This window comes from Mytilus galloprovincialis, chromosome 1, assembly GCF_965363235.1.
Source record: "Mytilus galloprovincialis chromosome 1, xbMytGall1.hap1.1, whole genome shotgun sequence".
In the NCBI taxonomy this organism is placed as follows: domain Eukaryota; kingdom Metazoa; phylum Mollusca; class Bivalvia; order Mytilida; family Mytilidae; genus Mytilus; species Mytilus galloprovincialis.
Window position 1 is genome coordinate 21,897,965 of NC_134838.1, and position 26,454 is coordinate 21,924,418.

Genomic DNA, 26,454 nt, shown 5'->3' on the forward strand with positions numbered 1-26,454 from the left:
TTTAAACGTTTAACCCCGCTGCAATTGTTTGCACCTGTCCTAAGTCAGGAATCTGATGTTCATAAGTTGTCGTGTTTTGATGTGGTTCATTAGTGTTTCCCGTTTTTTATATAGATTAGTCAGGAATCTGATGAACAGTAAATGTCGTTTTTTTATGTAATTTATACGTGTTTCTCGTTTCTCGTTTTTTATATAGATTAGACCGTTGTTTTTCCCGTTTGAATAGTTTTACACTAGTAATTTTGGGGCCCTTTATAGCTTGCTGTGTGAGCCAAGGGTCCGTGTTGAAGACCATACTTTGACCTATAATGATTTATTTTTATAAATTGTGACTTGGATGGAGAGTTGTCTCATTGGCACTCATACCACATCCTCTGATATCTAATCAAAACTGAACACGGTCATATGAATTTGTGTTTTGTGTTTTATCTTTAATTTTTATGCCCCATTTATGAGCGTTATGTTTTCTGGTCTGTCTGTCCGTTCGTCCGTCCGTTCTTTCGTTCGTTCGTTCATCCGTGCGTCCGTCTGTTCGTTCGTTCGTCCGTCTGTTTGTCCTGCTTCAGGTTAGAGTTTTTGGTCGAGGAAGTTTTTAATGAAGTTGGAGTCCAATCAACTTGAAACTTAGTAAACATGTTCCCTATGATATGATCTTTCCAATTTTAATGGCAAATTAGAGATTTTACCCCATTTTCACGGTCCACTGAACATAGAAAATTATAGCGCGGATGGGGCATCCGTGTACTTGGGACACATTCTTGTTTTGTACTAATATCATTCTATCATATACCTAAATGTGTCTATGGTTCTGAACCCATCTTAAATCTTGAGTCAGATAAATGTATCAGTGTTTTATGTATACTTTGAAATTATATGTTACACGTTTTCTTAAGGGCTGTATATCTCTTGCATGTTAACCAGAACTGCACAACCTGCAAGTATTAGCCACATTTTCAGATCCCTTTGTTTATATTTAGATATGTTAAAAAAGGATGTTTTTTTTTTATATTTGTATGCTGGTGTCTAACGCCATATTGCGGACTAGCAGAGTAAATAACAGTTTCAAAGTCTAATGGTTTAGACAAAAAACCACTCATCAATGATACCAGGCTTATAATTTGGCACACACAAAGCGACATAAGGCTCAAAAGAAGATCTCCAATCTAAATAGTTGAGAGGTCAAATCCCAGCTGTAATCAAACAGAGGACTGCATGCATTAACTGCATGCTATCACGAGACTAGCAAGATAGTTTGTAAAATAATTTAAATTGATATCATATAATGGCCATGAATGTGGCTTCTAAAACCAATTGTCCTGCTCCAAAATGGATGTATACATAGAGGTCAACGAATGGTACTAATTAGTGGCCCTCTCGAGCCACTATATTAATTATATTTCATGGGGAATCTTTTGAGAAAGATGTTTCTATACAAACCTATTGTATTTTTTTTGTATTTTTTTTTTGTTGTTGTGGTTGTTGCTTGTTATAGTACAAATAGTGGCAATCACATCATAATAACTGTGGATATTTGCAACAAAATTTGCAACGTAATGTACGGTAACTTGATATAACAACAACTTTAAAAATTGTCTTTTTATTTAAAAGCTGTAAAAGTATATTGCACAAGCATTGTAAAAAAATATCAAAAATTCCCTTACTCTCTCTCTCTCTATCTATCTCCCACTCTTTCTCTCTCTCTCTCTCTTGATTTGATATTTTTGTCTTATAATGTTCCTGAAAACTTCAAATAATATCATGTTCCAATTGAGTTTGTTACACAGTACTCGGTTGTTCAGTTGTTTGATGGATATTCCTGTTCTCTGTACGTCTGGTATACCGCGGTGGTTGACCTGTAATAGACGAATGCATTCTTTTATATATTAATCTTTTATTTATTTTTACTCTGTGGTGATGACTCTAAGAATTGTCCAAGTGTTGGCTAGCAAGAACACAGCGTTAGAAAAACATACATATATATATAATTGAAGGTCATTTGTTCAATGTCATTTGGAAACATTTGTTCAGTGTCATTGGGAAACATTTGTTCAATGTCATTGTGAAAAGTTCAATGTCAGTGGGAATCATTTTTAAAATGTCATTGGGAAACATTTTTAAAATGTCATTGGGAAACATTTTTAAAATGTCATTAGGAAACATACAGATATATTCCATTGAAAGTCATTTGTTCATTATCCTCAAATCGCCGGGTTGCACAGGATGTTTCTTTAACAACGGGGAATGGTATTTAATGGAACTTAATGATAATCTAAGTGGAAATATAAAAAAAAAGGGGAAACGTGGATAATGTCCACTTTTGTAAAAATGTCTATACAAACCCTTAATGAAAGCTACACAAAATAAATAGGTTTGGGTGGGAATTTCAAAAGACCTGGGTTACTTGAAAACAAAATTCGATACCACCTTTTGGTGAAAATAGTTTTAAAATATGTATTATATAAGATTCAAATGACACGAAATTTATTTTGTAGGTTTTAAGAATTTCGATATTTCTTAGATTCAGATTAATTATCTTCAAAATGTAAGTATATTCCTTTACCCTTTCAGCCAGTTTTTTTCTGTGAACAAAATAACGAAATTGTATATAATTTTGGATGCCATGAATACGATTCAAATAGTCAACCTTTATTGGAATAATATGAAATTTGCCGTCACCTGAGCGTCCTAATGGATTAGTTGATACTGCTGTATTATGAATCAGATAGTCATCATTATCCAACATCCGTATATGTGAACAAGCAAGGAGAATAACAATGGTGATCAAAATGATTGCCACTATTCCACCAATTACCATGCCAACAATGGTCCCTGCATCGCTAAAATGAGAAATCAGATGTAAAAATCAAAGTTTAAAGCTTTGTAAAAAGGTATGGAGTGCTTCGCAGTATAATAAATTAATTCAACATGAAACAAAAATTATTGATCGGGACTTGAATACCAATACTGTAATTGTCTTCCGTATTTATATATATTATATATATATATAGGATATTCACAATTACATATATCTAATTAAAGCCAATTGAGGACCTTATCCACGTCATAAGGTGTAATGCCATTTATTTGAACTTGTCAGAAAAAAACATACTTGTAGTACATATTTAAAAGAAAATAGTTCCTACGCATGCATGAAACTTTAAAAACATGCAAAATATTTTGAATGTTTTTGTATTAAATGAAAGGTGAATGATTGGTGATAATTAAGAACACTTTTTGACATTTTTATCAATAACAATAAAGCATGAAATTAAAATAGGAGGCTAAAATGTGCCTGTTTGTTAGATCTGAAGTACCTGTCTTGGTACATCCGAAGTTTCTGGAACCTTTTCCGTCTTGGCTATGCAATTAAAGGTATGTTGATTTTTTCAGTATAAGACAACTATAAGTTGTTTCTTTGACATGCAATGATTGGCACTTAATTTGACATAATATAAAATAGCTGTGCCTACTTGAATTGATGAATTTAACATTAAAAGCATTAGTGTTGTACTTCCATAACTAAGGCATTCAGTAAGAACCGATGTTTTAAGTAATATTTTCAAAATGGCTGGAAAACTGATTGAAACTATTTTTTTTCGCATCGTGATGCCCAGGAAAAGTGGAGTCAAGAAGAGAACTTATCCTCGAAAAACAAATAGGATCGCAAAACTGCTTACCTACATGTGTGTGTGTTGATGTGAGCGATATATTAGCTAACATGTTAAATTTAGATAGGATACAATGATTCTTAGCTCTCGCAAAACTTTCAACGGTTAGGAAAATTCATTAAGTTTTGTAGCAAATTCTTTCCGCGCTTCATACAAAATGTGCTTTTACGTCCTCGCTTAAATTGCAAATAGAAACATTGAGTTTTTTTATTGCACTAGTGTTGCATCATATCAAGCTTGCTGTATGTATTGTATGATTGATATTATTTTATAAAAACTCGATGCTTCATTAGATAATGGTATTTTTTAATGCCTGGCCATATCTGTTTTCACTTACGGATCGCAAAAGTTTAGTTCTGCTGTAGAATTGCTGCATAGTCCAGCTACACTTTTCACTAAAAAGATATAAAGATATGAAGTCATTAACATTATCAATTATAATCATCTTATTTTGTAAATGCTTTCTTGATTGACTGCTTCAAAATTATTTAAGAATCTTGAATTCACTTTTTTTCACAGCTTTATAATTGTGTTTTCAGGCATTTCGAAGCGATGTTCGGCACTGAATATGTTATATCGTTAAAAAAAATCCATTTATAATTGTACCATGATAGACCTTTTAGATTTGAAGTCCAACAAGTTCGGTTAATGAAGATAATAACAAAGAAAATGAATGAAGAGAATAACAAATAAAACGACAATACTTCAAATAGTAGCCTCCATTTGGAAAGGAAACAACTACACGTGTCTGGGTTACCATTTGAGTGTTTTTTGTAAATTGTCTTTATTTTTTTTTTCTTATTTTCTTTATTAAATCTCACAGTGTAGATACTATTCTGTACGCTATCCGGAAGTCGCGATTTTCGAAGCGAGAACTTTTTTGATCACATTTTAAATTTGATGGGTATACTGAATTAAACGGTAAGTTGATCATCTGTGCATTGCATAAATATAGATTCTTACACTGCAACAAGTGTATTACGATATTTCTCCACTCGAGACAGTTAAATTTTATTATTTAAAGCGCGAGGCTTGCCGAGCCCTTTAAATAATAAAATTTAACGGTCGAGAGTGGAGAAATATCGTAATACACGAGGTATAGTGTAAGAATCTGTTTCTCTAATGCTTTTTATCGTTCTTTTTCAAAGATTTTCAGAAAATTGTGCTCTTTATATGCGACGTCATCAGGCAAGGTCGCCTTTTTTCATGACGTCACAATAGGAAAATTGAGAAGAATACAAAACATTTTGACGTCATAATCAAATTTCGACTAATCATTTGCCGAGAACAGATTTTTCACTAGTGAGGAGAAATATTTTTCTCACACCGGTCAGGAAATGTGAAAATAGCACAAAAATTAGAGAATGATTAATTCAGCCGACATCGATATTCTCAAATGGTTTAGAATTAAATTCCACACATTCATTATTCGTATCTTTGCCTTAATCAAGAGATTTTCAAGTGCATCACTAAGAAAAATCAGTCGGCGAACCTAAAAACAATCTTTTTACCCTCTTTGTGTACAAATTAACGTAAAAACCAGACTTAATTAACTAAATGAAGTATATTTCAAGTGGTGGTAAAAGTTTCAACCAGATCTTTGAAGCCAGAAATAAGAAAATTACACTTGTTTGAATTTCTCACTGTACGATCAGTCTCGCTTGTATATTTTAAAACTGTATGATCAGTCTTTATGTCACTGTATTCTAGTGGTGATTTCAAAGTTATTTACGATACATTAGGAGGTGGCATTTTTCTAAATAACACAAATATATTTCAATACATTCACATCCTGAAAACTTATGAAACATTTTTTAGCTAAATAGGGTGTACTCGACTTACTACATTAAGTATAAGGATGTTTAAATGTTGCTAAAATAAGAGGAAGGTTTGATGTATTCTAGTATATAAGCTTCAGAAATGTCCTCCGTTATACTTAAAATTGTTCAAACACACAGATTTAGTTGTTATATAAAAATGCATGTATTTACACACATTCGAGGCCGTACTGTAGCCTATCATTGATCACAGTTCCTTCACTTTGTTTAAGATGTAGAGCTGTCTCTTTGACACTCAATTGTACACCACTTTGTCAAGCGGGGGGTTATAGTGATAAAAAAGTCCGTCTTTCCGTTCGTCCGTTGGACCGGTACAATATGTTTCGCCGGTTTTGTAAGCGCGTCTCCTCATAAACCCCTTTATATACATTGGGGGTTCCGGCCATTTTTAAATGGAGAGGGGGTCCAATCCAGGAGAAAAGGGGATTTCAAATATATGTTCCCATACAAATGCATTTATAGTTAAAAAAGGGTTTAAAAATGCCGGATCCCCTTTTTTTGAATCCGTCACTGATATAACTATTAATTAATCTTATTCGGATTCCTTATCATAAATGATAATATAAAAAAGAAGATGTGGTATGATTGCCAATGAGACAACTATCCACAAAAGACCAAAATGACACAGACATTAGCAATTATAGGTCACCGTACGGCCTTCAACAATGAGCAAAGCCCATGCCGCATAGTCAGCTATAATAGGCCCCGATAAGACAATGTAAAACAATTCAAACGAGAAAACTAACGGCCTTATTTATGTAAAAAAATGAACGAAAAACAAATATGTAACACATAAACAAACAACCACTGAATTACAGGCTATTGACTTGGGACATGCACTTACATAAATAATGTGGCGGGGTTAAATATGTTAGCGGGATCCCAACCCTCCCCTAACCTGGGACAGTGATATAACAGTGCAACATAAGAACGAACTATAAAAATCAGTTGAAAAAGGCTTAACTCATCAGATGGACAAAAATACAAGTGGACGTGGACGAATACTTATACATCCTGACACAAAAAGACGCAATGAACAGATCTGAGAGTACTCGCAGTTATCTGACAGCTAGTTCAAAGCCACTAACAACTAATAAAAAAAATCATGCATCTAAGACTAAACTATCAATCCGTACACATCAAACATCCAATGGATTTAGTGTAAAAACGTCATAAACAGCCAGAGAAAAACATGACCTTGTGCAATGCCAAGTTACAGGTATCGACAGATTGTAGATCCATGAATATGTATATGTATATAACATACTAGTAATATTTAGTTTGCTTTTAATATAATTACTGATAACAAAATCAATATTTATACCAATAAAAACAATATTCAATGATCTTATTACAGTGTTGAATAGGTAACCTTTTAGAATAAGTTTATTTAAAGGAGCGACAAGTTTACATGGATCATTTCTAAATTTCCGGGCACGGTTAACAACATTTCCGGGCACGGTTAACAACATTTCCGTAAAATTGAGGATGTGCTATCCCGTTTGAAATAAGTTGTCTACAGGTACAATCAAACTTCAAAACCAAATCTTTATATCTATGGAAAAATTTAGTAAAGGTTTTAAGTGATTTATGGTAACGATATCCCTGGTTTAATAATTTACCAGTAATACATAGGTTGCGTTCGTTAAAATCAAAAACGTCACAACAGACACGGGCATAGCGAACAAGTTGTGAAATATAAACACCGTCAGATGGTGCCAAAGGAACATCACCATCTAAAAATGGAAAATTAACAATAGGGAACCAAAAATCGTCTCTTTTGTCGTAAATTTTAATGTGGAGTTTCCCGTTTAATGACTGTATTGTGCACCGTCTATTTCGAATTTTAGTAAAAATCTTTTATGGGGTTACTTTATATAAGATACGGACTTGAACATTGCATTATACGAGGGCACCCATCAGGCATTTCCAACACCTCCTAAACCAATCATTAAAGTTTTCTGAAACTGCTCCATTTTTACTCTATTAATGCATTATGGACCTTCTATTTCTGTAAACTTACCAAAATTATATCACATGAATTAACCCCCTACGCAAAGCTGTCTTTATCCATTTTTTGTTATTTTAAAAGAGACAAGCTTGATTTATGTTATCATCAATTGGTCAAAGGAGGGTGTCTTCCCGATTGTCCCACTTTTTTAAATTACAGTTAAAAGGTAGTGGAATTTTGTGGGACAATCGGGAAGATGTTTGTGGGACAATTGGGAAGTTTAATTGTGGGACAATCGGGAATTGTTTTTATTGTAATTAATCTGTTTTTATGGTGTGCAGTAGGTAATTACAGGTGACTAATCTATTTTCTTGTAAAATATGAAAAAAACAAGAACATAAAGTGAGTATTAAATATGTTGCACATATTAATATGAAATACATGTATCATCAAACATAGAATATAATGTAAAGTAAAAATTATCAGATATTTACCACGGGCCGTCAGGCACTACTCATTTCTTCATTATATGATAAAGGGTTTCAATCAAGCATTTTAGAACACAATTGATTACATAAAGCACACATATTGTAGAAGGTTCAACAATAAAGCATACATAATACATAAGTATATCATTAAAGCATAATCATACATAAAACATACATCATGCACAAAATATCATAAAATTGCAACAAATCTAGTCCAAATGTAACAAATAGGTGGCAGTTCATACAAAAAAATAATTACTAACTTTAATTAGATTATCAAATCAAATTAAATTCATTTATACTCTTCAACTTCGTACTTCATACTTTATTTGGCCCTTTTAACTTTTTGGATTCGAGCGTCACTGATGAGTCTTTTGTAGACGAAACGCGTCTTACGAGCCGCCGAATGGGACTCCGTACCCGTACGTCTGGCGTATGTACAAAATTTAGTCCTGGTACATGTATCTATGATGAGTTTATTTACAACCACTGGGTCGATGCCACTGCTGGTGGAGATATATTTCCCCGAGGGTATCAACAGCCTAGTAGTCATCACTTTTGTGCTGACATGAACTATCATTGATATGGTTATATTTATAAATTAACTGTTTACAAAATTTTGAATTTTTGAAATTCTAAGGCTTTTCTACCTCAGGCATAGATTACCTTAGCAGTAATTGGCAAAACGTTTAGGAATTTTGGTCCGTACTGCTCTTCAACTTCGTACTTTATTTGGACCTTTTAACTTTTTGGATTCGAGCGTCACTGATGAGTCTTTAGTAGACGAAACGCGCGTCTGGCGTATATACAAAATTTAGTCCTGGTATCTATGATGAGTTTATATTTAACTAATATTGCAATGTAGGCCTATGCATTATTTTACTATTTATTTAGAATTTAAACAAAAAATATTACTTTTATTTGTACCTTTTTTCCTTTAAATGTACCGGTAAGCATTATTTTGTTATTTATTTTGAATTTAAAAAACAAATATGATCATAAATGTTGGTATTTGTATTTGTTTTATAAATAAAAGTAACATTTTAGATATATTTTTTTGAATACTAAATGTTATATTATTTAATGAAAAGTGCATTAATTTCAACAAAAAAAATCATATTTAATACTTAAAAAAATTGATATAACCAAAAAATAATACTTTGAATTGGTAATAATAAATTCTTGTTATTTTAACAACACAAACACCAAGTCTACTGTTTATTTAAGAACATTTCACATAAAAAAAATAATGTGGGACAATCAGAACTTTTCATGTGGGACAATCAGAACTCTAAAATTTTAAAAAGTGGGACAATCGGGAATAAACCCAAAGGAGGACGGTGTAAATAATCTTTAAAAATGTAATAGCTATAAACAGATAAATGTAACGATACACTATTACAAAGTCCACTAGCGAATCATGTATTACTTTTTAGGCATTTGATTTTAGATAAGACTGATGGAACAAAAATACAGTTATTTTGCCATCTAAAAAATTCATCAGAAATATATTTGTATTGTCTAATGAAAGTAATTACACGTTATAGTTCCCTGGATATTTCATAATATCACATATACACGTATATACCTTCAAATTGCTGTTGTTTTTTCTTCAAAATCACGACTGGTCATACAGTCAAAAAATCTGAAATCGCTTCTAGAATACAGTCAGTTCTAGACTGATCGTACAGTAATTTATTTTGGGATCCTCAAGGAAAACATATTTTTTATGGGAAATACGAATATCCTACTTAAATACGAGAAGAATATTGAAACAGTATATATTTAACTGTAAACTGATGCAAATATTTGCAATAAAAGATTATTTGCTTTGTACTACGAGAGCAAAATTGTCCATCGATTTCACTTTTTTCTACCAAGTTGATGTGATGCACACGTATATTTTATATTCTAATGCATGTTTTTGTTACAGTAACTCATATTTATGATGCTATTTATACCTTGAAGATGTTCAAAGCACTTTATAGATATAGGAGTAAACAAATGATGAGAAAAGTTACCGTAGGCAAAACCGTACTGTTAGCCAGTTGGAAATCATCGCTTCGAAAATCGCGACTTCCGGATAGCGTACAGAATAGTATCTACACTGTGAATCTCGTATCTTTATAATCTTATAATAAGTCAGAGTGGATAATTCGTAATGCTCTATATTTTTGTGTAAAACCGAGAGAATAGTGACGTTAGGAACGTTTACAATAATATTATTTCAAAAAGTGCTTTATAAATATGAACTATTGAGTGTCATTTTAAAGTACAGCCTGTGGACAGTAGAGTAACGACCTGTGTACTACATGTCAGAAATATGCATATGGTTGGTCAAAACCTGTTTACAAGGTACAAGTCCAGCCACCGTGACTGATAATCTAATAATTGATTCAAATTCTAGATAGTGTAAACCTTGTAAGAATCATAAACGGGAAAATTATCATTATTGTCACTCCATCGATTTCACCATTCGATGGCAGTGAAAAGTGCGAAAGATAATACATGTTTTTTACACTCAACTACAAAAGAAACAATTATCGCTATTTTACTAGTTTAGCCAGAGGACAATAATCCGATTATTATTGCATAATAATGGACAATAAAGATATATTTTATCACAACCTTTTATAACGTTTCAAGATCATTAACTTTAAAAGAATGTATAAATGTATTGTAAACTATTGCTTTGGCGGTATTCCCCTCGCTTTCAACCTGTACACTAGTTATATGTTTGTATATTTTGTATGCGGTGTTGCGTTTAAAACAGCCACAGTGCCAATTAAAGATCAAAATGTAATAGACCAAAAAATAATAGACCAAAAACTTTAATGTAATCCGTTGGAATTTACCTCGTTTGGTAGAACAAATTAAATATGGGAAAATAAGATGCTAAATTCTAAAAAAAAAAAAATATTGTTGTGGAAACAAATACTGTTAATTTTTCAGTTTTCCAGGGCAACTATTGCACATTTGACCTTTATCAGTAAAACATATATACGAGTCAACCGTTTGTTTGACAAACAGTCGATGTATTTCGATTTTAATAAGATGCACTTTAATTCTGGATGGAATCGATATATTATTTGTAAGACTGCTTAGCACTAAGGATTAATTTTTATAGTAACTTACTAGACAAATCCTTGTAAGCACCAAGACGAAAATATTACCATTGCAAGAAAATTTGTGTTGCACATGAATGATAAATGTTTAAAAAACAAACAAAACAAAAAAAAATAAACATCATAAAATATTCAACTTTGTTTAAAAATCGTCGCCTCCCCATTATTATAATATTGGACTGTAGGTCGCTTTATTAAGACTTTCAGAAATGCATAATATTATTATGGGTTTTGTTCTTTTTATCTAAAGAAAATAAATATATACCGATATATGTACCATCGAAAGTTCTTTTTTTTTTACTATAGTAATTTTTCAATCAAATTCTTTTTTTGAATTATCTTCGTAAATTAATTTTGATAAGTTTAATATATTCTTAAATAAAGAAAACATAGACCATACAGAATAGAATGTCTTACCGTTTGTCAGAATAACACATGAGCACACATACACAATTAGTATCATTTTAACATTTTATTTTAAACCTCATACATGTACATGTATAGTGTATACTAATGTTCTAGGTATTGAGTACATGTATGTAAATATTGACTTATATATTTTAATGGATGAATTATTTAGAAATGACAAATAAAAAAAATCTTTTTCATTGGGCGGTGTCACAGTCCACATGATTAAGCCCTTTGTAAATAATTACCCTTTTATATTACACAACTAGGTGTAAAACATTGTTTGATACAAAGATTATAATCTTCCGCCATTATATCCTGTAATGTTCTTTGAATACTTTAACATTTGTGGTAACTTGACTGTTGTAAAATCAAGTATTACCCAATATTAACTAAGTTCTGTTAGCTAAATACTTGTTATATATTAAATTACGTCAGCAGGCTTTCAATTGAAGGACACATATATCTTTATATAAAAAGCATTATAGAATGAAATTCAAAACAGTGTGGCTGTGGCCATTGATTGACACATTAAATTCATCCATTGACTGGGACAATTTAGGTGAACGTTTGTATGTAACGACCACTGCTCACTATGTACTTTTTAAAGACACTTAAACTATGGGGTCACCAAAGGTTCTCAACACCTTAATAAAGTAATTCGAAAAACTAATCAGAAATAACACGATGTTTTGATTTATATCAATTATATAAATCAAAACATAAAGGTTATTCCTGATTATTTTTTTGAACTATTTTATAATTAAAGGCGTTAAGAAACCTTTGGTGACCCCACAGTTTAAATGTCTATCGTAGGTACGTCGTGAACAGTGGTCGTTACAGACAAACGTTCATGTAAATTGTCCCAGTCGATGGATGAATTTAATGTGTCAATCAATGGCCACAGCCATACTGTTTTGAATTTCATTCTATATGAATTCGGTAGGTACATATGAACGCATAAGACCATGGAAGTAATATTTAATTACTTCCATGATAGGACCAACACACCTATAGCCGGGCGTTTAACATACTAGTTTACAATGTAACAGTCCACAAAAAGACATTTTGTACCAAAGATCAAATCTATTTGTTCAGTAAATGTTCACTTGTGTTAATATGTATTTTGATTGAGTTAAGCCATTTCATTTGATATATTTTTATAGTGCTTCTTTTTATGTTGTAATGTTACGCTATTGCTTCAGATAAGGGTGAAGGTTGGTACATATTTAAAAAAACGTTTAAATCACTGCATTTGTTTGCACTTGTCCTAAGTCAGGAATCTGATCTGCAGTAGCTTTTGTGTGTTGATATTGTTCATAAGTGTTTCTCGTCTTTCGTTTTTTATATAGATTAGACCGTTGGTTTTCCCGTTTGAATGTTTTTTGGGCCCTTTATAGCTTGTTGTTCGGTGTGAGCCGAGGTTCCTTGTTGAAAGACCATACTTTGACCTATAATGGTCAACCTTTACAATAGTGACTCGGATGGAGATTTGTCTCATTGACACTCATACCACATCTTCTTATATCTATTGTATGTCACTCTAACCGTACACATTATTCTACATGCAAGAAAGGGAACAGTGGAAACATTGGCTTTGACACAATTATGAGACACATACATATCTCATTTCTTGCTGATCGGGTGGTATATTTCTCACGGGAAACGCGCAGTGAAAACATAAAAAATATATTTCTATTTAGAACCAGTCGTGATATAATGCATTGACGGTGTTTTGTTTGTTATAAAAACTATCGTGATTTTGATGCCGATCTAACTGTTAACCTAAAACATGTTTACCATCTGATACCTTTGACATTGTTTATAACCTCTTCTCTGAAACCGTCATGTTTTACAACGCATATTATAGTGTGTTTGTAATACCACATTGGCTACATGTTTATACGGGGAGGGCTAAAATCTAATAAAAAATGCTTAACTCCTCCGCACTGTTATGTACCTGTCCCAAGTCAGGCTCTGTCGCTGAACTGGTACTACATATTGTTGTTTAGGAGCCAGCTGAAGCCCAACTATCGCTGTGGTGAAGACCATTGGTGGACTTCGGCTGTTTTGTGTTTTTTGGTCGGGTTGCTGTGTCTTTAACATATTCCCCGATTCCTATTTCAATCTTAAATGTATATGTATGAAGGATAATATAGTCTTAGCTAAATTTTATGATTTTGTTTGTAATTTGCAGGGCATAACTCATGTTTTCTAAATTTTGATTGATTCATGACACGAAAAAAACTGATTTAAATGCTTGATCAATTTTGCTAACAGTCTAGTGATACCATGATATTCATTTATACTTGTGGTTTTAGTGGCGATCTAAAATCCAAGATGGCCACTACCGATCGCGAGGAACATATAGTTTAACATTGTCCATTCTCTAATAATGGTTTTACATGTAAACAGTATTTTTTTTTCTGTGTCATAAATTAAATGAAGCTAGTCTTTAAGGTATAAAAAAAATCCGTCAATCTCTCAGTTCTGATGTAGGGATGATATTTGGGGTATATTCTGGAGGTGATATTGCTGGTATACACGACGGTCGAATAGAATGTCCATGTAAAGAACTGTTAGTTGCATTCTGTTCACAAGTGTTATCATCTCTAGATCGGCTTATCGAATTCGTCAATGGTGGGAGTCTAGAATTAGGAAACAGGGAACTGTATCTAGGAGGTCCTAAAGGCGGTCGATCAAGATTCACTGAAAAAGAAAGCATAAATATATAAGATGGTTCAGTGAACCTTGACAATGATTATCAGCACCATAACATTTGTATTAACATGCAGGCGACCGCAACATCGATCAAGGCCAAGAGGTTATAAAAATTTCTGAAAAAACGACCAATTTATATATTTCTACCGGTTATATTTCTTCATAGTAAATGATTTGGAAAGAGTGTCGTCTGGTTAGTTAAGGAAGTTCAGCGGTATACCGCCATCTTGAATTGTACAATCACAGTAAAAATCGGTCTAGTTCTTTGCCCAAATCTGCAAATTTGGAGACAGATTTGCAATTTATTCCTGATTTATTGGTCAAACTGTGTATTTATATAAAGAAAACTTAGTTATTCATTGCATTATCTAAAAAAATTTTAACAAATACCAAATATTTGTGCTTTTAGAATTTTCAACTAAGCCATTTAAGGGGAGATAATTCTTTTAGTACAAAATTTATACTGGACATACAGGGAAATTTTCATTTTTTACTTGTAGCAAGAAAAAAAGTTCGGTGACACCATTTTTTATTTTTATTTTCTTAAAATATATTATAAAACCTTTCTTCTCATATTTAATCTCAAAATTCTGTCTCATAGATTTCTTTGTATGCATAAAAATGGTGTTTTTTTCCAGGAACAACCTAAGCAAGTTTTGGCAATTTTGAAAGACTCGTTCCTTGAAAAATTGAGCGGGGACCCATACTTTTATCATTTTTTGGAAAAAAAGAAGCATATAGTAAAATATTTGATTGTGCAAAGTATAGGAAAATTTTGTCATTTTTTTTCTATACCCCCTGAAGTACCTTAAGGCAATCTTTAATCCGATTGTTAAAATGTTGTAAACGAGAGAAATCTTAGAAAAATCACTTGGTTCTTGTTTGGATAAGTGTCAAAATATTGTGGGAAGTTGCATATACTATTTTGAAAATATATAAGAAATAAATAATTGGATAAATAATACGCCCATTTCTAGATTTAGAAACTAACTTCAAGTATTCGTAAAGCGTTTTAGGTTCATATCGTCCGAAAAGCATTCACCTATTTTGTACTGGTATATTTAACATACATACTACACAGAAGATCTTTATAAGAAAATTATAGTATACAATGATTATAGATGAAAAAGTCCGTCAAAGGTAGTTTCATCTCGACTTGAAGTAAATGTTCTGCAACTAATAGTTCGGTTCTTTTAGACTATTATTATAGTGAAGTAGGTCGTTGGTTCAATCCCTAACCAAGACGAACCTCTCTTGGAGACCACGCTACAACGCACATAGGTGACTAGAATTATAGAAGAAAATGATTCAAAATGGTAATGATGGATCTTCAACTTTCACCTAATGGAGGTTAAATTAATCATTCAAATCTGGCGTGTAACTAAAAAAAAATATTATAACAAATTTTCAAAGAAGTAGAACTCATGATATCGCGGTCTACTGTTATCTAGACAAGAAATCTGTAGGTGTATAACTGACCTGTAATATTTGTTGTATTTCTTTGAGTGTCTTGAGACGGTTGTACAGAACACACTTTGGACTTACAGCAAACTGAGACGATAAGACATGTTACAACCACTAGCATTACACATATACTTCCGAGAACAGCACCTAAAATAGTTCCATCAGAACTGGGGGAAAAAGATTGTACAAAACTGTATTATAATATGAGTTAGTATTTACATTATTATTGTTATTATTGTTGTTATTGTCATTGTTACAAATTTCAAGTTAAAAAACATGGAGCATGTGAGGAAATTGTATCATAAGACCAGTCTACCTTCTCCAATGCAGCGAAATAATACTAATTTGTACCAAGGATTTTTTTCTGGAAAGAAATACTCCCAGGATTTTCTTCTCGAGTAAACGGAATAGTGTACGTCCTTATATAAGTTATCCTAGTTTTATGTCTATAGTCTAATTTCCTCTTTGAAGCTAACTGAAATAACTAACGATATAAAAATATTAAAAGGAGATGTGGTAAGGTTGCCATTTGGACAACACCATTCACCACCAGAGTTCAAATGACGTGGGTAATAGGTGTAACACCACTAATTCAGGCCCGGCCAGAAAGCACATACCAGAAAGTAGTACATATTTAACACAAAATAGTTCCTACGCATGAGTGTAACTTTCAAAATATGTAGAATATTTAGGTATTTTTGGTATCAAATGAAAGCTGAAGGACTGGTGATCATTGTAGAACACTTTTGGACTTTTAGTTTTGAATATTAAAAAAACTGCACCAAATTTTAAAAAGAGGGTACATTTTGTCTGTTTGTCAGATCTGAAGTACCTGTTTTGGTACATCTGAAGTTCCGGGAACCAGTTCTTTCTTATATGCAATGCAAGGTATGTTGATTTTTTCAGTACAAGACACCATAAAGTGTTGCTTTGAAATGCAATGATTGCCACTTTATTTGAACTTAAAATAAAAGAGGTGTGCCTGCTTGAAACGGAGGAATTTAACATAGAAAGCAATGGGACCATGAATTAGTGGTGTACTTCCAATACACCTGGCAGATATTTTTAAAAGAAATTTTGGTTCAATTTTCGTCGGCATGTTTCTGTGTCGAACGCCATCTAATCACGGACACTTTGTTAATTCTACAAGAAGAATCTATATCTGCCACGGCTGGTAATTTACACACGCAGAACAATGGATTCTGCTATGAAAACCGTGAGAGGATTTTCCGGTTGTGCTTGAGTGGAGTAATTGTCACCGCTTCAAAAGGTATGTACATTTCTAAATCGCAATTTTCTAATTCAACTGATTCAAATATTGAAAATCGGAGAATGCTATGCTGTGGTGAATACTTTAACGAAGAGATACATGTATCATTTACTGTTGTACATGGAATGCAACTCCTACAAAATCAGAAATATGGTTCGGCCCGTTATTAACCAAACGAGTATTATACTTATATGGTCTGACCATGACCATATGCATATGGTCCAAATACTCATATGATCCGGAACATAACCAACCAAACTTTTCAGAGAAAGTGATTGGTTCAAGTTTTTTGAATTTTTTATATTTTTTTTAAAGGGTGAAAGTAAATATTTTGTCAAAATTTTATGAAAATTAAACGAGCCAACTTAATTTTAGTTAGTCAAGGTGTTCGGTACCACCTTAATATATATTGTTATATTAAGGTATATAGGGGGGGGGGGGAATCTGAGACAAGTGCCTGTGCTAAAGATTGTACATGAAAAAACACATTTGTGTGCTTAAGAAAACTATGAGATAGAATTTTGACATAAATTGTGGGAAGATAGGTTTCACAATGTGTTTGAAGAAAAAGAAAAAAATAGTGTCAACGATTTTGTTTTCTTACTACAAGTAAAAATTAAAATTTTCCCAATCAGCCCAGTATATATTTTTTTACGAAAAGAGTTATCCCCGATTATTTGAAAAACATATGTTAAAAACACAAAATTTGATGTTTGTTTTATTATTTTGATTTATACAATAAATTACCAAATTTTCTTTATATAAATAAACAGTCTAACCAATAAATTGCAAATCTGTCTCCAAATTTGCAGATAGGCAAAATTTTAATTTTTACTTGTGAAACCAATTAATCAGAACCGATCCCCTTCACGCATGAAATAATGAAGATTTGTTGTTTTAAGATTTATTAAGACGTCTATCAACTTCAGACAGCGTACAGGCCACTTAAAACGACATGCATATCCATTGACCGAAAAAAAATTGAACTTGTAGGTCTGTTAATAAAACCATGATTGCAAAATTAAAATGTCATTTTTTTCGCCAATTTATCGTGGGGCCACTGATTTTGTAGGAGTTTCACTCCGTGTACAACTGTAAACGATACATGTATCTCTTCTTTAAAGTATTCACCACAGCATATAGCATTTCCTTATTTTCAATATTTTGATCAGTCGATTTAGAAAGTTGCGATTTAGAAATGTACATACCTTTTGAAGCGGTGACAATTGCTCCACTCATGCACAACCGGAAAATCCTCTCACTTTTTTCATTGCAGAACAAATTGTTCTGCGTGTGTAGATTGTTGCGGTCACGCTTGGTGTCACATTTGAATTGAAGATATGCGACCTGTATTACCACTCCTATAGTCTCAAAGGAACTTTTATCCTAACAAGGTTTCATTTATTTACTGTAGTGTTACGTGAAAAGAATATCAAAATATTTCCGATGGACAATAATCAAGTGTTCTAGTATATAAATATGTTATACCTTGAAGAACTGTCGTTTCCTTCACCACTTACAAATTGACCTAAAAAAAGTTGCTAATATAGTTAAATATTCTAAAATTTTATTGAAAATGTTGCTACTATATAAAGATTCCTTGTATTGTTTATTGTGTACAATGGAAATTCTATAAATCTTCGTTTTATGTGTCGTTAGGGTTCTGTCTCATTGATTTATACCTCAAATAATCGTTTAATTTGTCGTTGGGTTGTTGTCTCATTGATGTATACATCGGTTCTTCGTTTTTAAAATGTGTCGTTGGGTTGCTGTCTTTCACGTTTACAGAAAATCTTAGTTTAATTTGTCGTTGGATTGCTGTCTCGTTGTTACCTTAAATCTTCGTTTAATTTGTCGTTGGATTGCTGTCTCATTGTTACCTCAAATCTCCTTGTAATTTGTCATTGGGTTGCTGTCATTTTGTCACATACCCCAAATCTCTGTTTATTCATCAGAATTGCCATAGAACAACAGCCTATTTTTATTTCCCTAATTACAGGGCCCATGAAGGACATACAATCAGATACAATTGATTGACTTAATTCTATATAACAGGATTCAATAAATTAAAGATCTTGGTAGAACCGGTGACTTGAAGTATGTAAAATACACTTACCAACTAATTCATAGCAAATTAAAACAAACACGATTTTAGATCCCACTATTGCATACATTGCAGATAAATGATCCAAAATATATTATTTTGAATAAATACATGATTGCATTATAAGCAGTTTACCGTGCATAGCGTGTCCATATAGACAAAAGAATCAGTCATTTTACAAATTTTACACTATTAAATTAAGTTATATTGTTTAAGTAAACATGTATAACCTTTCATTTTGATTAAATAATACTTTCAGTATTCCAAATGAACAGTGTCTGATTGGTTGTCAGTGGTAAACAATGATATTAACATGTAGTCCTCATGTGCATTATATACAATAAAAATTAAAACTGGACGTTAAGGATACAACACTTAAGCAATGAAAATTATGTAAAATGTAATTGCTTACTTGATTAATCTGAGTATACGTTGTTCATTCCAAATGCTTTTTTGGGCTGTTCAAAACAAATTACATTTATATGACTTGATCATGCAATGCAGTGTACTAAGTTTATCACTGGATTTGATGCTGAATTCTGTATTTATTTAAAAAGTACTTATATCTGCCTTGATAGCTGGATCCATTTTGAACTACATAATTTGTATATTCTGCAACGTTTACGTAAACAGAGGGTCATTTGTACTTTTGCAATCTTTTCTTATTATACAATGTATAACTCAGCAATTGTTAAGTTAGAATAAACTCATTCATAATTTGTCATTGTTGTAAAAAAAACTCGTTTCATTGCCGTTTAGTTTGAATAGCTTAATACGTACCAAAAGGTAACATATTTTTCTACCAAAAGTCCTACCTCCTGTCGCTAACTAGATTTTGGTATTGCACGACAAAATGCATTTTCTAGATTGCTTATGACGTCAATACCTAAATCTGTTGGAGGTTTACTGGTTTGTGTTTTAGTCTGAAAGGATTTTTTTTAATTGGCTTTCAGTAACTTTAAAAAATGAACACTTTATATATCAGATCGATACGTTATAATTTGAAAAGAAAAACCAAAGATATGCATGATCCATGACACAAAATCAGTACATTTACAACTAAAATCACATAAAAAGCAAAATAACAGTGCTGTTATTGCTGTTTTTCATCTCAAAGTCACAGTACCCTCACCACGTAGCAAAAGTAACTCTCACTTCATTGTTGTTTATGTTTTCTTCTATTTATTGTGTATTATGCATACCGATCTGACGAGTCATGCTCTAGCACATTTTTTAAAAGTGTGTTCTAATTCTATGTTGTTACACCATTGTCCACGTAGTTAATGAAATTTTGAGCGCTTACAAATCTGTTTAATCTTTCCACGTTCTTCATGTGCATGTCCAATACAATTAGCATGTAATCGGTTTGTTTTCTTTGTCTTATATAACCGAATAATTACATTAGATGTATGTTTCATTATAATACGTTATTCTGATTGGCTTGTTTCATTATAATACGTTATTCTGATTGGCTTGTTTCATTATAATACGTTATTCTGATTGGCTAACTAGCAATCTCGTGATATTCCTTAATCAATTGCATTACACAATGCAACTTTTCATTCATGATGACACGAGGTCTCACAATAAAGTGCACAGGTAAATGAAATAAAAATTTGATAAAAGGCGTGTTTTCATGATCCTATAGGTAAAAATGTAATTATAAGTATTGAATGCCTTTTTTTGTAACTTTATAGGGTTGACAAAAAAGATCATTCAATTCTTAATTGTTTTTCGTTTATTGTAATATAAGTTGCACGTTAGTTTTCTGTAAATCTCTTGTACTTTACTTCTAGAAAACGGTGTTTCTTTTACTCGTTGTTAAACCTTGTGGTTCAACGTAATTCATCATGCATAATTGTCTCATTGCCATCATACCAAATAACTTAATTTTCATAGATCCTGATCAGCTGGTTTTTGGCTGTTTTAACTATTATGTCTGTTTGTTTTGTTGCATCTTTGTCAATATAATGGAATTTGATGCGACTGTCATACAAGTGAGAGGTTTAACTAGCTATAAAACTAGGTTCAATCCACCATTTTCTACCTAAGAAAATGCGTGTTCTAAGTCAGGAATATGACAGTTGTTATCCATTCATTTGATGTGTTTGAGATTTTAATTTTGTCATTTGCTTAGGGACTTTCCGTTTTGAATCAGATTCCTCGGTGTTCAGTATTTATATGATTTTACTTTCAACAATGCTAATATCTGTTCTTATTCTTCAGTTGTGTAAAACGTTTTAAAATTTATAATCTATATTTTGTAAATGGGGATTATTATAGTTTCTTGTTTCAAAAAGATTTTTTTTAACCAAAAATTACATGTATTTTCTAAGGGGAGCAGTTTTTAAGTATTAGAAAGGAGTTTAACAATAATTGCAGTAAGCACTTTCCCTATTCCTTAACTTTGACATCACTGAATGATATAAATCACTGAATTTACACCATGACAGGTACCACATGGGAAGTAGGATCTGATTCACCTCTTCCGCACCTGGGATCCCCCTCTTTTTTATGGGGTTCGTATTACTTTAGTTTTTCTATGTAGTGTTTTATAGACTTTTTTTACTTTTCGGGGTTTTTTTTTACGATGGCATTGTCGCATTACCTCCGACTTATGTATTTTGAAAGTGCATTTTGTATCTTCTCTTTCTTTCTATAACAACAGTTTGGTCAGATAAATCTTTTCGACAAATTATTGCCCCATGAAAAATTAGCTGACCCTGTATATTCCTATTTAGTGTAAACTGTCTCGTTGTATCTGCAGCGTTGATGGTATAGGCTTTTCTTGATATGAACACTATTGTTCAAAATCGGAGATTGTCAAAAATTTGACGATCAAATGATATAAAAGATATAAATTGAAACAACGATTTAATGACATTTGACGTTTGTTCTACAAGAAAGTGATATGAATTTACTAAATAATGAGATATCTTATTTATCAATAAAGTACAGAAATTGAAATGAATAAAAGTACAATGATCTCTTCTGAAAATAATGTCACATAGTGTAGAAATCGTATTACGTAGCATTTTTATGATTTTATTCAAAACACAACGGGTGTTGTATCAGACCTGATTAAAATGTTTGTGAATCCAAAGACGGATTCTCCTTAGATTTGGTTTATCTACAGGTTCACGTTGGTGTTGAGATGTATCTTCGATACTGCCGTCTGTAGATTCGTCTAGATCTAGCCTACAACAGTTAGTTTCACGGAAGGTCTGGATAACGACTCCCAATAAGACAACTATAAGAAGACACCCGAGACCTGTGCCAATAATAACACCATGGCATCTAACCTAAAAAAATAAAGAATTTCCCTTATTGTATCATGTAGGCGAAAAGGGATCCTTATTGCGTGAACCCCTGAGGGTTCACGCATATTTATTAGTTAAAAATATGGTCTATGGAGGAATATTCGGAAACGTTCTTTTTGTTCATTCGGAACATTTTTTCTTCTTATCTGTATTAGCATCCTGCAATTAAGAGCACCTCCATACGGGGTATTCAATATATTTAAAACATGGCAATAAAGAACTTTACACTGATTGCTTACTCACTTATATGCTATATGATAATAAAATATATAGCTGAAAATCTATATAGAAAAAAAACGAAATAGCTTTCCATACGTATAATTTTTAAAGAGTAATAATGATTCAAAACATGGACACATGTACCTCAGTCTTCCAAACATTCATAAAATTCATTTAGAAATAATTAATGAGGCATTGCGAACTGGTCAACTAGTATGATACAATGTACATTAATTAATGTTCCTTATGACCGATCATCAATAGGTGTTACTCTCCCACGACTCGGAGATGGATTGAGATTGAGAAATTATTTGACCTAATGTAGCAGAGCGATTTTTATGATCATTTTATATATTGTAAAAATCATCTATTTAATTACTCTATTTAATTACTACATGTATATTTATTATAAAGCTTAATTACATATTTTGAATATTGTATATTCAGTTTAAATTATTACTTGCAAACCTTACTTTTATGTATAGTAATATTCACGTTATTTTCTATGAATGAGGGTTTGGATGGGGTTAAATGATTAAAGAATAATGCCCTTAAAAAATGAAGATTAGAGAATAACGGGCAAAAAAAATGAAGATTAGAGAAAAAAGGGGTTAATTTTTTGAAGATTAGAGAAAAAAGGGGTTAATTTCTTAAAGATTAGAGAAAAAAGGGGTGAAAATTAAATGTTTACAGAATAACATACAATATATACATCATTGAACGCCATGAATGATCATAAGAATGCATGACAAATGCGACTATACATGTTACCTATAGGATACAGAGGCATGATGATTAATTTAATGTTGAAGGAGGAGAAGCGACACACAAAATGAGGTCTTCTCGTTTGATAGTATAGATTATTTATATCTTTCACGTAAATGATATTCTAGTAAAGTTTCTATTTTGTTTTGTAACGTTCTCCTCATATCGCATGTATGTAACACAAGTACACGAGATGTACAAGAGAGTATTTTATTACGCTATAAGTATATGATTTCATAATCTACGGTTTATTTGCCACGGTAGAATTGTATTGTTAATTTGCGTACATCACTATTTGATTATTGTCATGAATAGTCTATATTTTATAAATGACTCCTTATTAAGTAAAAGACGGAAAAGTGTTTCCATTTATATAAAGTAATAGTATTGTATCGTATAGTTTTTATAAAGTACAAATATGAATGAGTAAAGAATATTTGTTACGTTGTATATTTTTATAATTAGAGTCCGAGTATTTATGTTCGTATTTTGGTTTCAGGACTCCATGTAATGTAATTATATAGGACACATGATTGTGTGATGTGTATATGATGTGCCATTAACTTTATCAGTACAACTCACTCCACAAGACAAGTGGTAAGAGTATATTTGTTTATAGTTTAGCATTGTTTATATTGTATGGTTAACATGAGTTACCTCCCGTTAGTTTGTAGATTTTAATAAATCAATAATATTGACATCATAAGTCTTTATGATTATTATATTTGCAACTTTATGATTGTTGTATGATATTATGTAGTTAATTATTATACGTATTATATATTTTAATGAAGTCATTATTAATAAATGTAGATGTATACCGTTTGTAATTTAAGGTAAACCAGTATTGAATACAACTATACAGATACACGATAATTTCACATCGCTATCCGACTTAGTGTATAGACAAAGGTCAAACATTTGTTAAAATACACGTGACACCCGATGTCAATTTCATTGAATGTAAACATTGAACATTTTCTACTTGCAATACATTTTACTTGCTACTTAGTTAATAACAGTTAAAGGTATTATTTATAATATTTCTGTACTATATAACCTGTGATATTCGTAAAAGTATATATATGTATGTTATATGAAATAGCTTGTTATTTATATATGTTGTATTGCTATTTCAGACTTGTTTTATATACTGGTACAATAAATCATCAGAACCTTTAGCTCTCGTTAGTTGTTATTCAACACATAGAAAACAACCTACTATAACAGCATTATTGAAGAGGCATAACTTTAGAATTGAATTCTAGATACAACGGATTTCATTAATAAAATAAAGTTACACACAAGATAAAAAGGGAATGCTTTCTTATTGCCCATGATGTAACGTAAATGTACACAAATATGATCATTGTTAATTTAAAAGAAACGATTATCAATGCAGTAGAATTAATTGATGCACAAGAATATCCTTTAAAGATTCCCAACAAAAAAGGTTTAACTGCATTTGTTAAATTATTTCTAAGAAACAATGAATTTGGGTTTAATGAACAGTTATACAAACAAGTTATAAGAGCGCCCATGGGTGGTATATGTTCAGCACTATGCACATATATGCATCAAATTAATGGCAATGTTTTAAGCCAAACAACGATAATAAGCAAACAAACAAAAACAGGCTCCTGATTTCGGACAGGTATATTAAGTATACATGTATAAGCAGCAAATTAAATGTATTTGCTGGATCCAAACCCATTTCTTATGTGGAACAGGGTTTTACGGCATGCACAAACAAATGATAAGTAAGTTGCTTTTGTCTTATTGGTAGGAATAAACATTCCATATTCTATGAAGCAAAATAATCGTGTGGAGCAGTGTTGATGAAATTGGAGCCGAAATCAATGAATATGAATAAAACTGCCATCATTTGTGTTTTATTTACATTCTAAATAATAATTTTGTAATAAATGAAGAACAAACCTTTCAAAATACTTTCAAAGGCTGCAAAAAAATCCAGAGTTTCTACATCAGGTATGTATTTATGCATACACGTGATGTACCAACTTTGGTGACCGTTACCATGGAAACGAGTCTGGTGACATACTATTTTTAACCCAAATTTTTATAGAGGCCATTGCATAGTATATGTATGCAAATTTCAAGAAAAATTCAATGGTGAAAAAAAAATTGCTATATCTGTAGGGATCCACTTTAATCCCGCTGCAAATGTTTGCACCTGTCCTTAGTCAGGAATCTGATGGACAGTAGTTGTCGTCTGTTTATGTAGTTCATACGTGTTTCTCGTTTCTCGTTTTTATATAGAACGTTAGTTTTCCCATTAGAATGGTTTTATACTAGTATTTTTTTGGGCCCTTTATAGCTTGCTGTTCGGTGTGAGCCAAAGCTCTGTGTTAAAATGCCGTACCTTGACCTATAATGGTTTACTTTTATAAATTATTACTTGGATGGAGACTTGTCTCATTGGCACTCATACCGCATCTGCCTATATCTATCTAATATGGGTTTTTTTTTCACAGAAAAGTAAATAAAATGGCTGTTGGACTTAGGTGAAATATTACCTCTACCAATAAGAACCCTATAGAAGTGTCATCCATTGGTAGTAGTTTGACCTTTCACGTTGGTAAAAATTAATATCGAAATAAAAACATTAATTATCTCCTCACTTTATATTTAACACCACTCTCAACATACCCAAATTGTCCTGATTTACAATAAAAAGAAAATATTATCCTCCACACAGATGATAATGAAAACACTGAGGTATAATTTACAATTCAGTTGAAATAAGATTTGCATAAAAAAAAAGTTCTAAGGTTCACGTTTTGACGTTTTTTTCAAAAAAAGCAACTTGTTTTGATTTATATATATAAATGTATAGACACTTTATGAAATTATGAAGGCATACTCATTGAGAACTATAAGCATGTATGGTTTGATTGAAAGTAAATTGTGTTAATAACATTCTTTTTCTTAACTGAAAATGACTTACGACGAAATGTAACGATTATTTTGAATTTTCGGTTGCACCCAAAAGACTGAGGATCGCTTGAAAATGTATCATCAAGTCCACAGGTGCTTGGCCTGGGCATGACTGATGCAGGATTTTTATCTATATAGAAACTATTGTTACTATT

The 26,454-nt window shown here is 31.8% G+C and overlaps 3 protein-coding genes across 3 annotated transcripts in view; all 3 read right to left on the reverse strand.

Moving 5' to 3' along the window:
- LOC143069111 (uncharacterized) overlaps positions 1 to 26,454 on the reverse strand; it is a 76,003-nt gene that overhangs the window by 33,405 nt on the left and 16,144 nt on the right. The window lies entirely within an intron of this gene.
- LOC143069129 (uncharacterized) lies at positions 1,582 to 11,603 on the reverse strand. Its single transcript, XM_076243608.1, has 4 exons — positions 11,488 to 11,603; positions 4,006 to 4,063; positions 2,677 to 2,837; positions 1,582 to 1,853 (listed from the first exon to the last, which is right to left on the reverse strand). The coding sequence occupies exons 1-4, from the start codon at positions 11,531 to 11,533 to the stop codon at positions 1,777 to 1,779; spliced, it is 342 nt and encodes a 113-aa protein (XP_076099723.1). The 5' UTR covers positions 11,534 to 11,603; the 3' UTR covers positions 1,582 to 1,776.
- Positions 13,645 to 19,163, reverse strand: LOC143069121 (uncharacterized). Its single transcript, XM_076243597.1, has 4 exons — positions 19,050 to 19,163; positions 18,422 to 18,461; positions 15,679 to 15,830; positions 13,645 to 14,187 (listed from the first exon to the last, which is right to left on the reverse strand). The coding sequence occupies exons 1-4, from the start codon at positions 19,105 to 19,107 to the stop codon at positions 13,955 to 13,957; spliced, it is 483 nt and encodes a 160-aa protein (XP_076099712.1). The 5' UTR covers positions 19,108 to 19,163; the 3' UTR covers positions 13,645 to 13,954.

Bases quoted from the DNA above. Each gene is read 5' to 3' on its own strand.
- LOC143069129 (XM_076243608.1), bottom strand. From the start codon at position 11,533: ATGATACTAATTGTGTATGTGTGCTCATGTGTTATTCTGACAAACG. The intron at 4,064-11,487 runs GTAAGACATTCT...ATATCTTTTTAG, and splicing joins ATGTGTTATTCTGACAAACG to TGAAAAGTGTAGCTGGACTA. The intron at 2,838-4,005 runs GTAAGTGAAAAC...TTCTCATTTTAG, and splicing joins GAACTAAACTTTTGCGATCC to CGATGCAGGGACCATTGTTG.
- LOC143069121 (XM_076243597.1), bottom strand. From the start codon at position 19,107: ATGTATGCAATAGTGGGATCTAAAATCGTGTTTGTTTTAATTTGCTAT. The intron at 15,831-18,421 runs GTATAACATATT...TTTTTCCCCCAG, and splicing joins GGAAACGACAGTTCTTCAAG to TTCTGATGGAACTATTTTAG. The intron at 14,188-15,678 runs GTCAGTTATACA...TTTCTTTTTCAG, and splicing joins AAATACAACAAATATTACAG to TGAATCTTGATCGACCGCCT.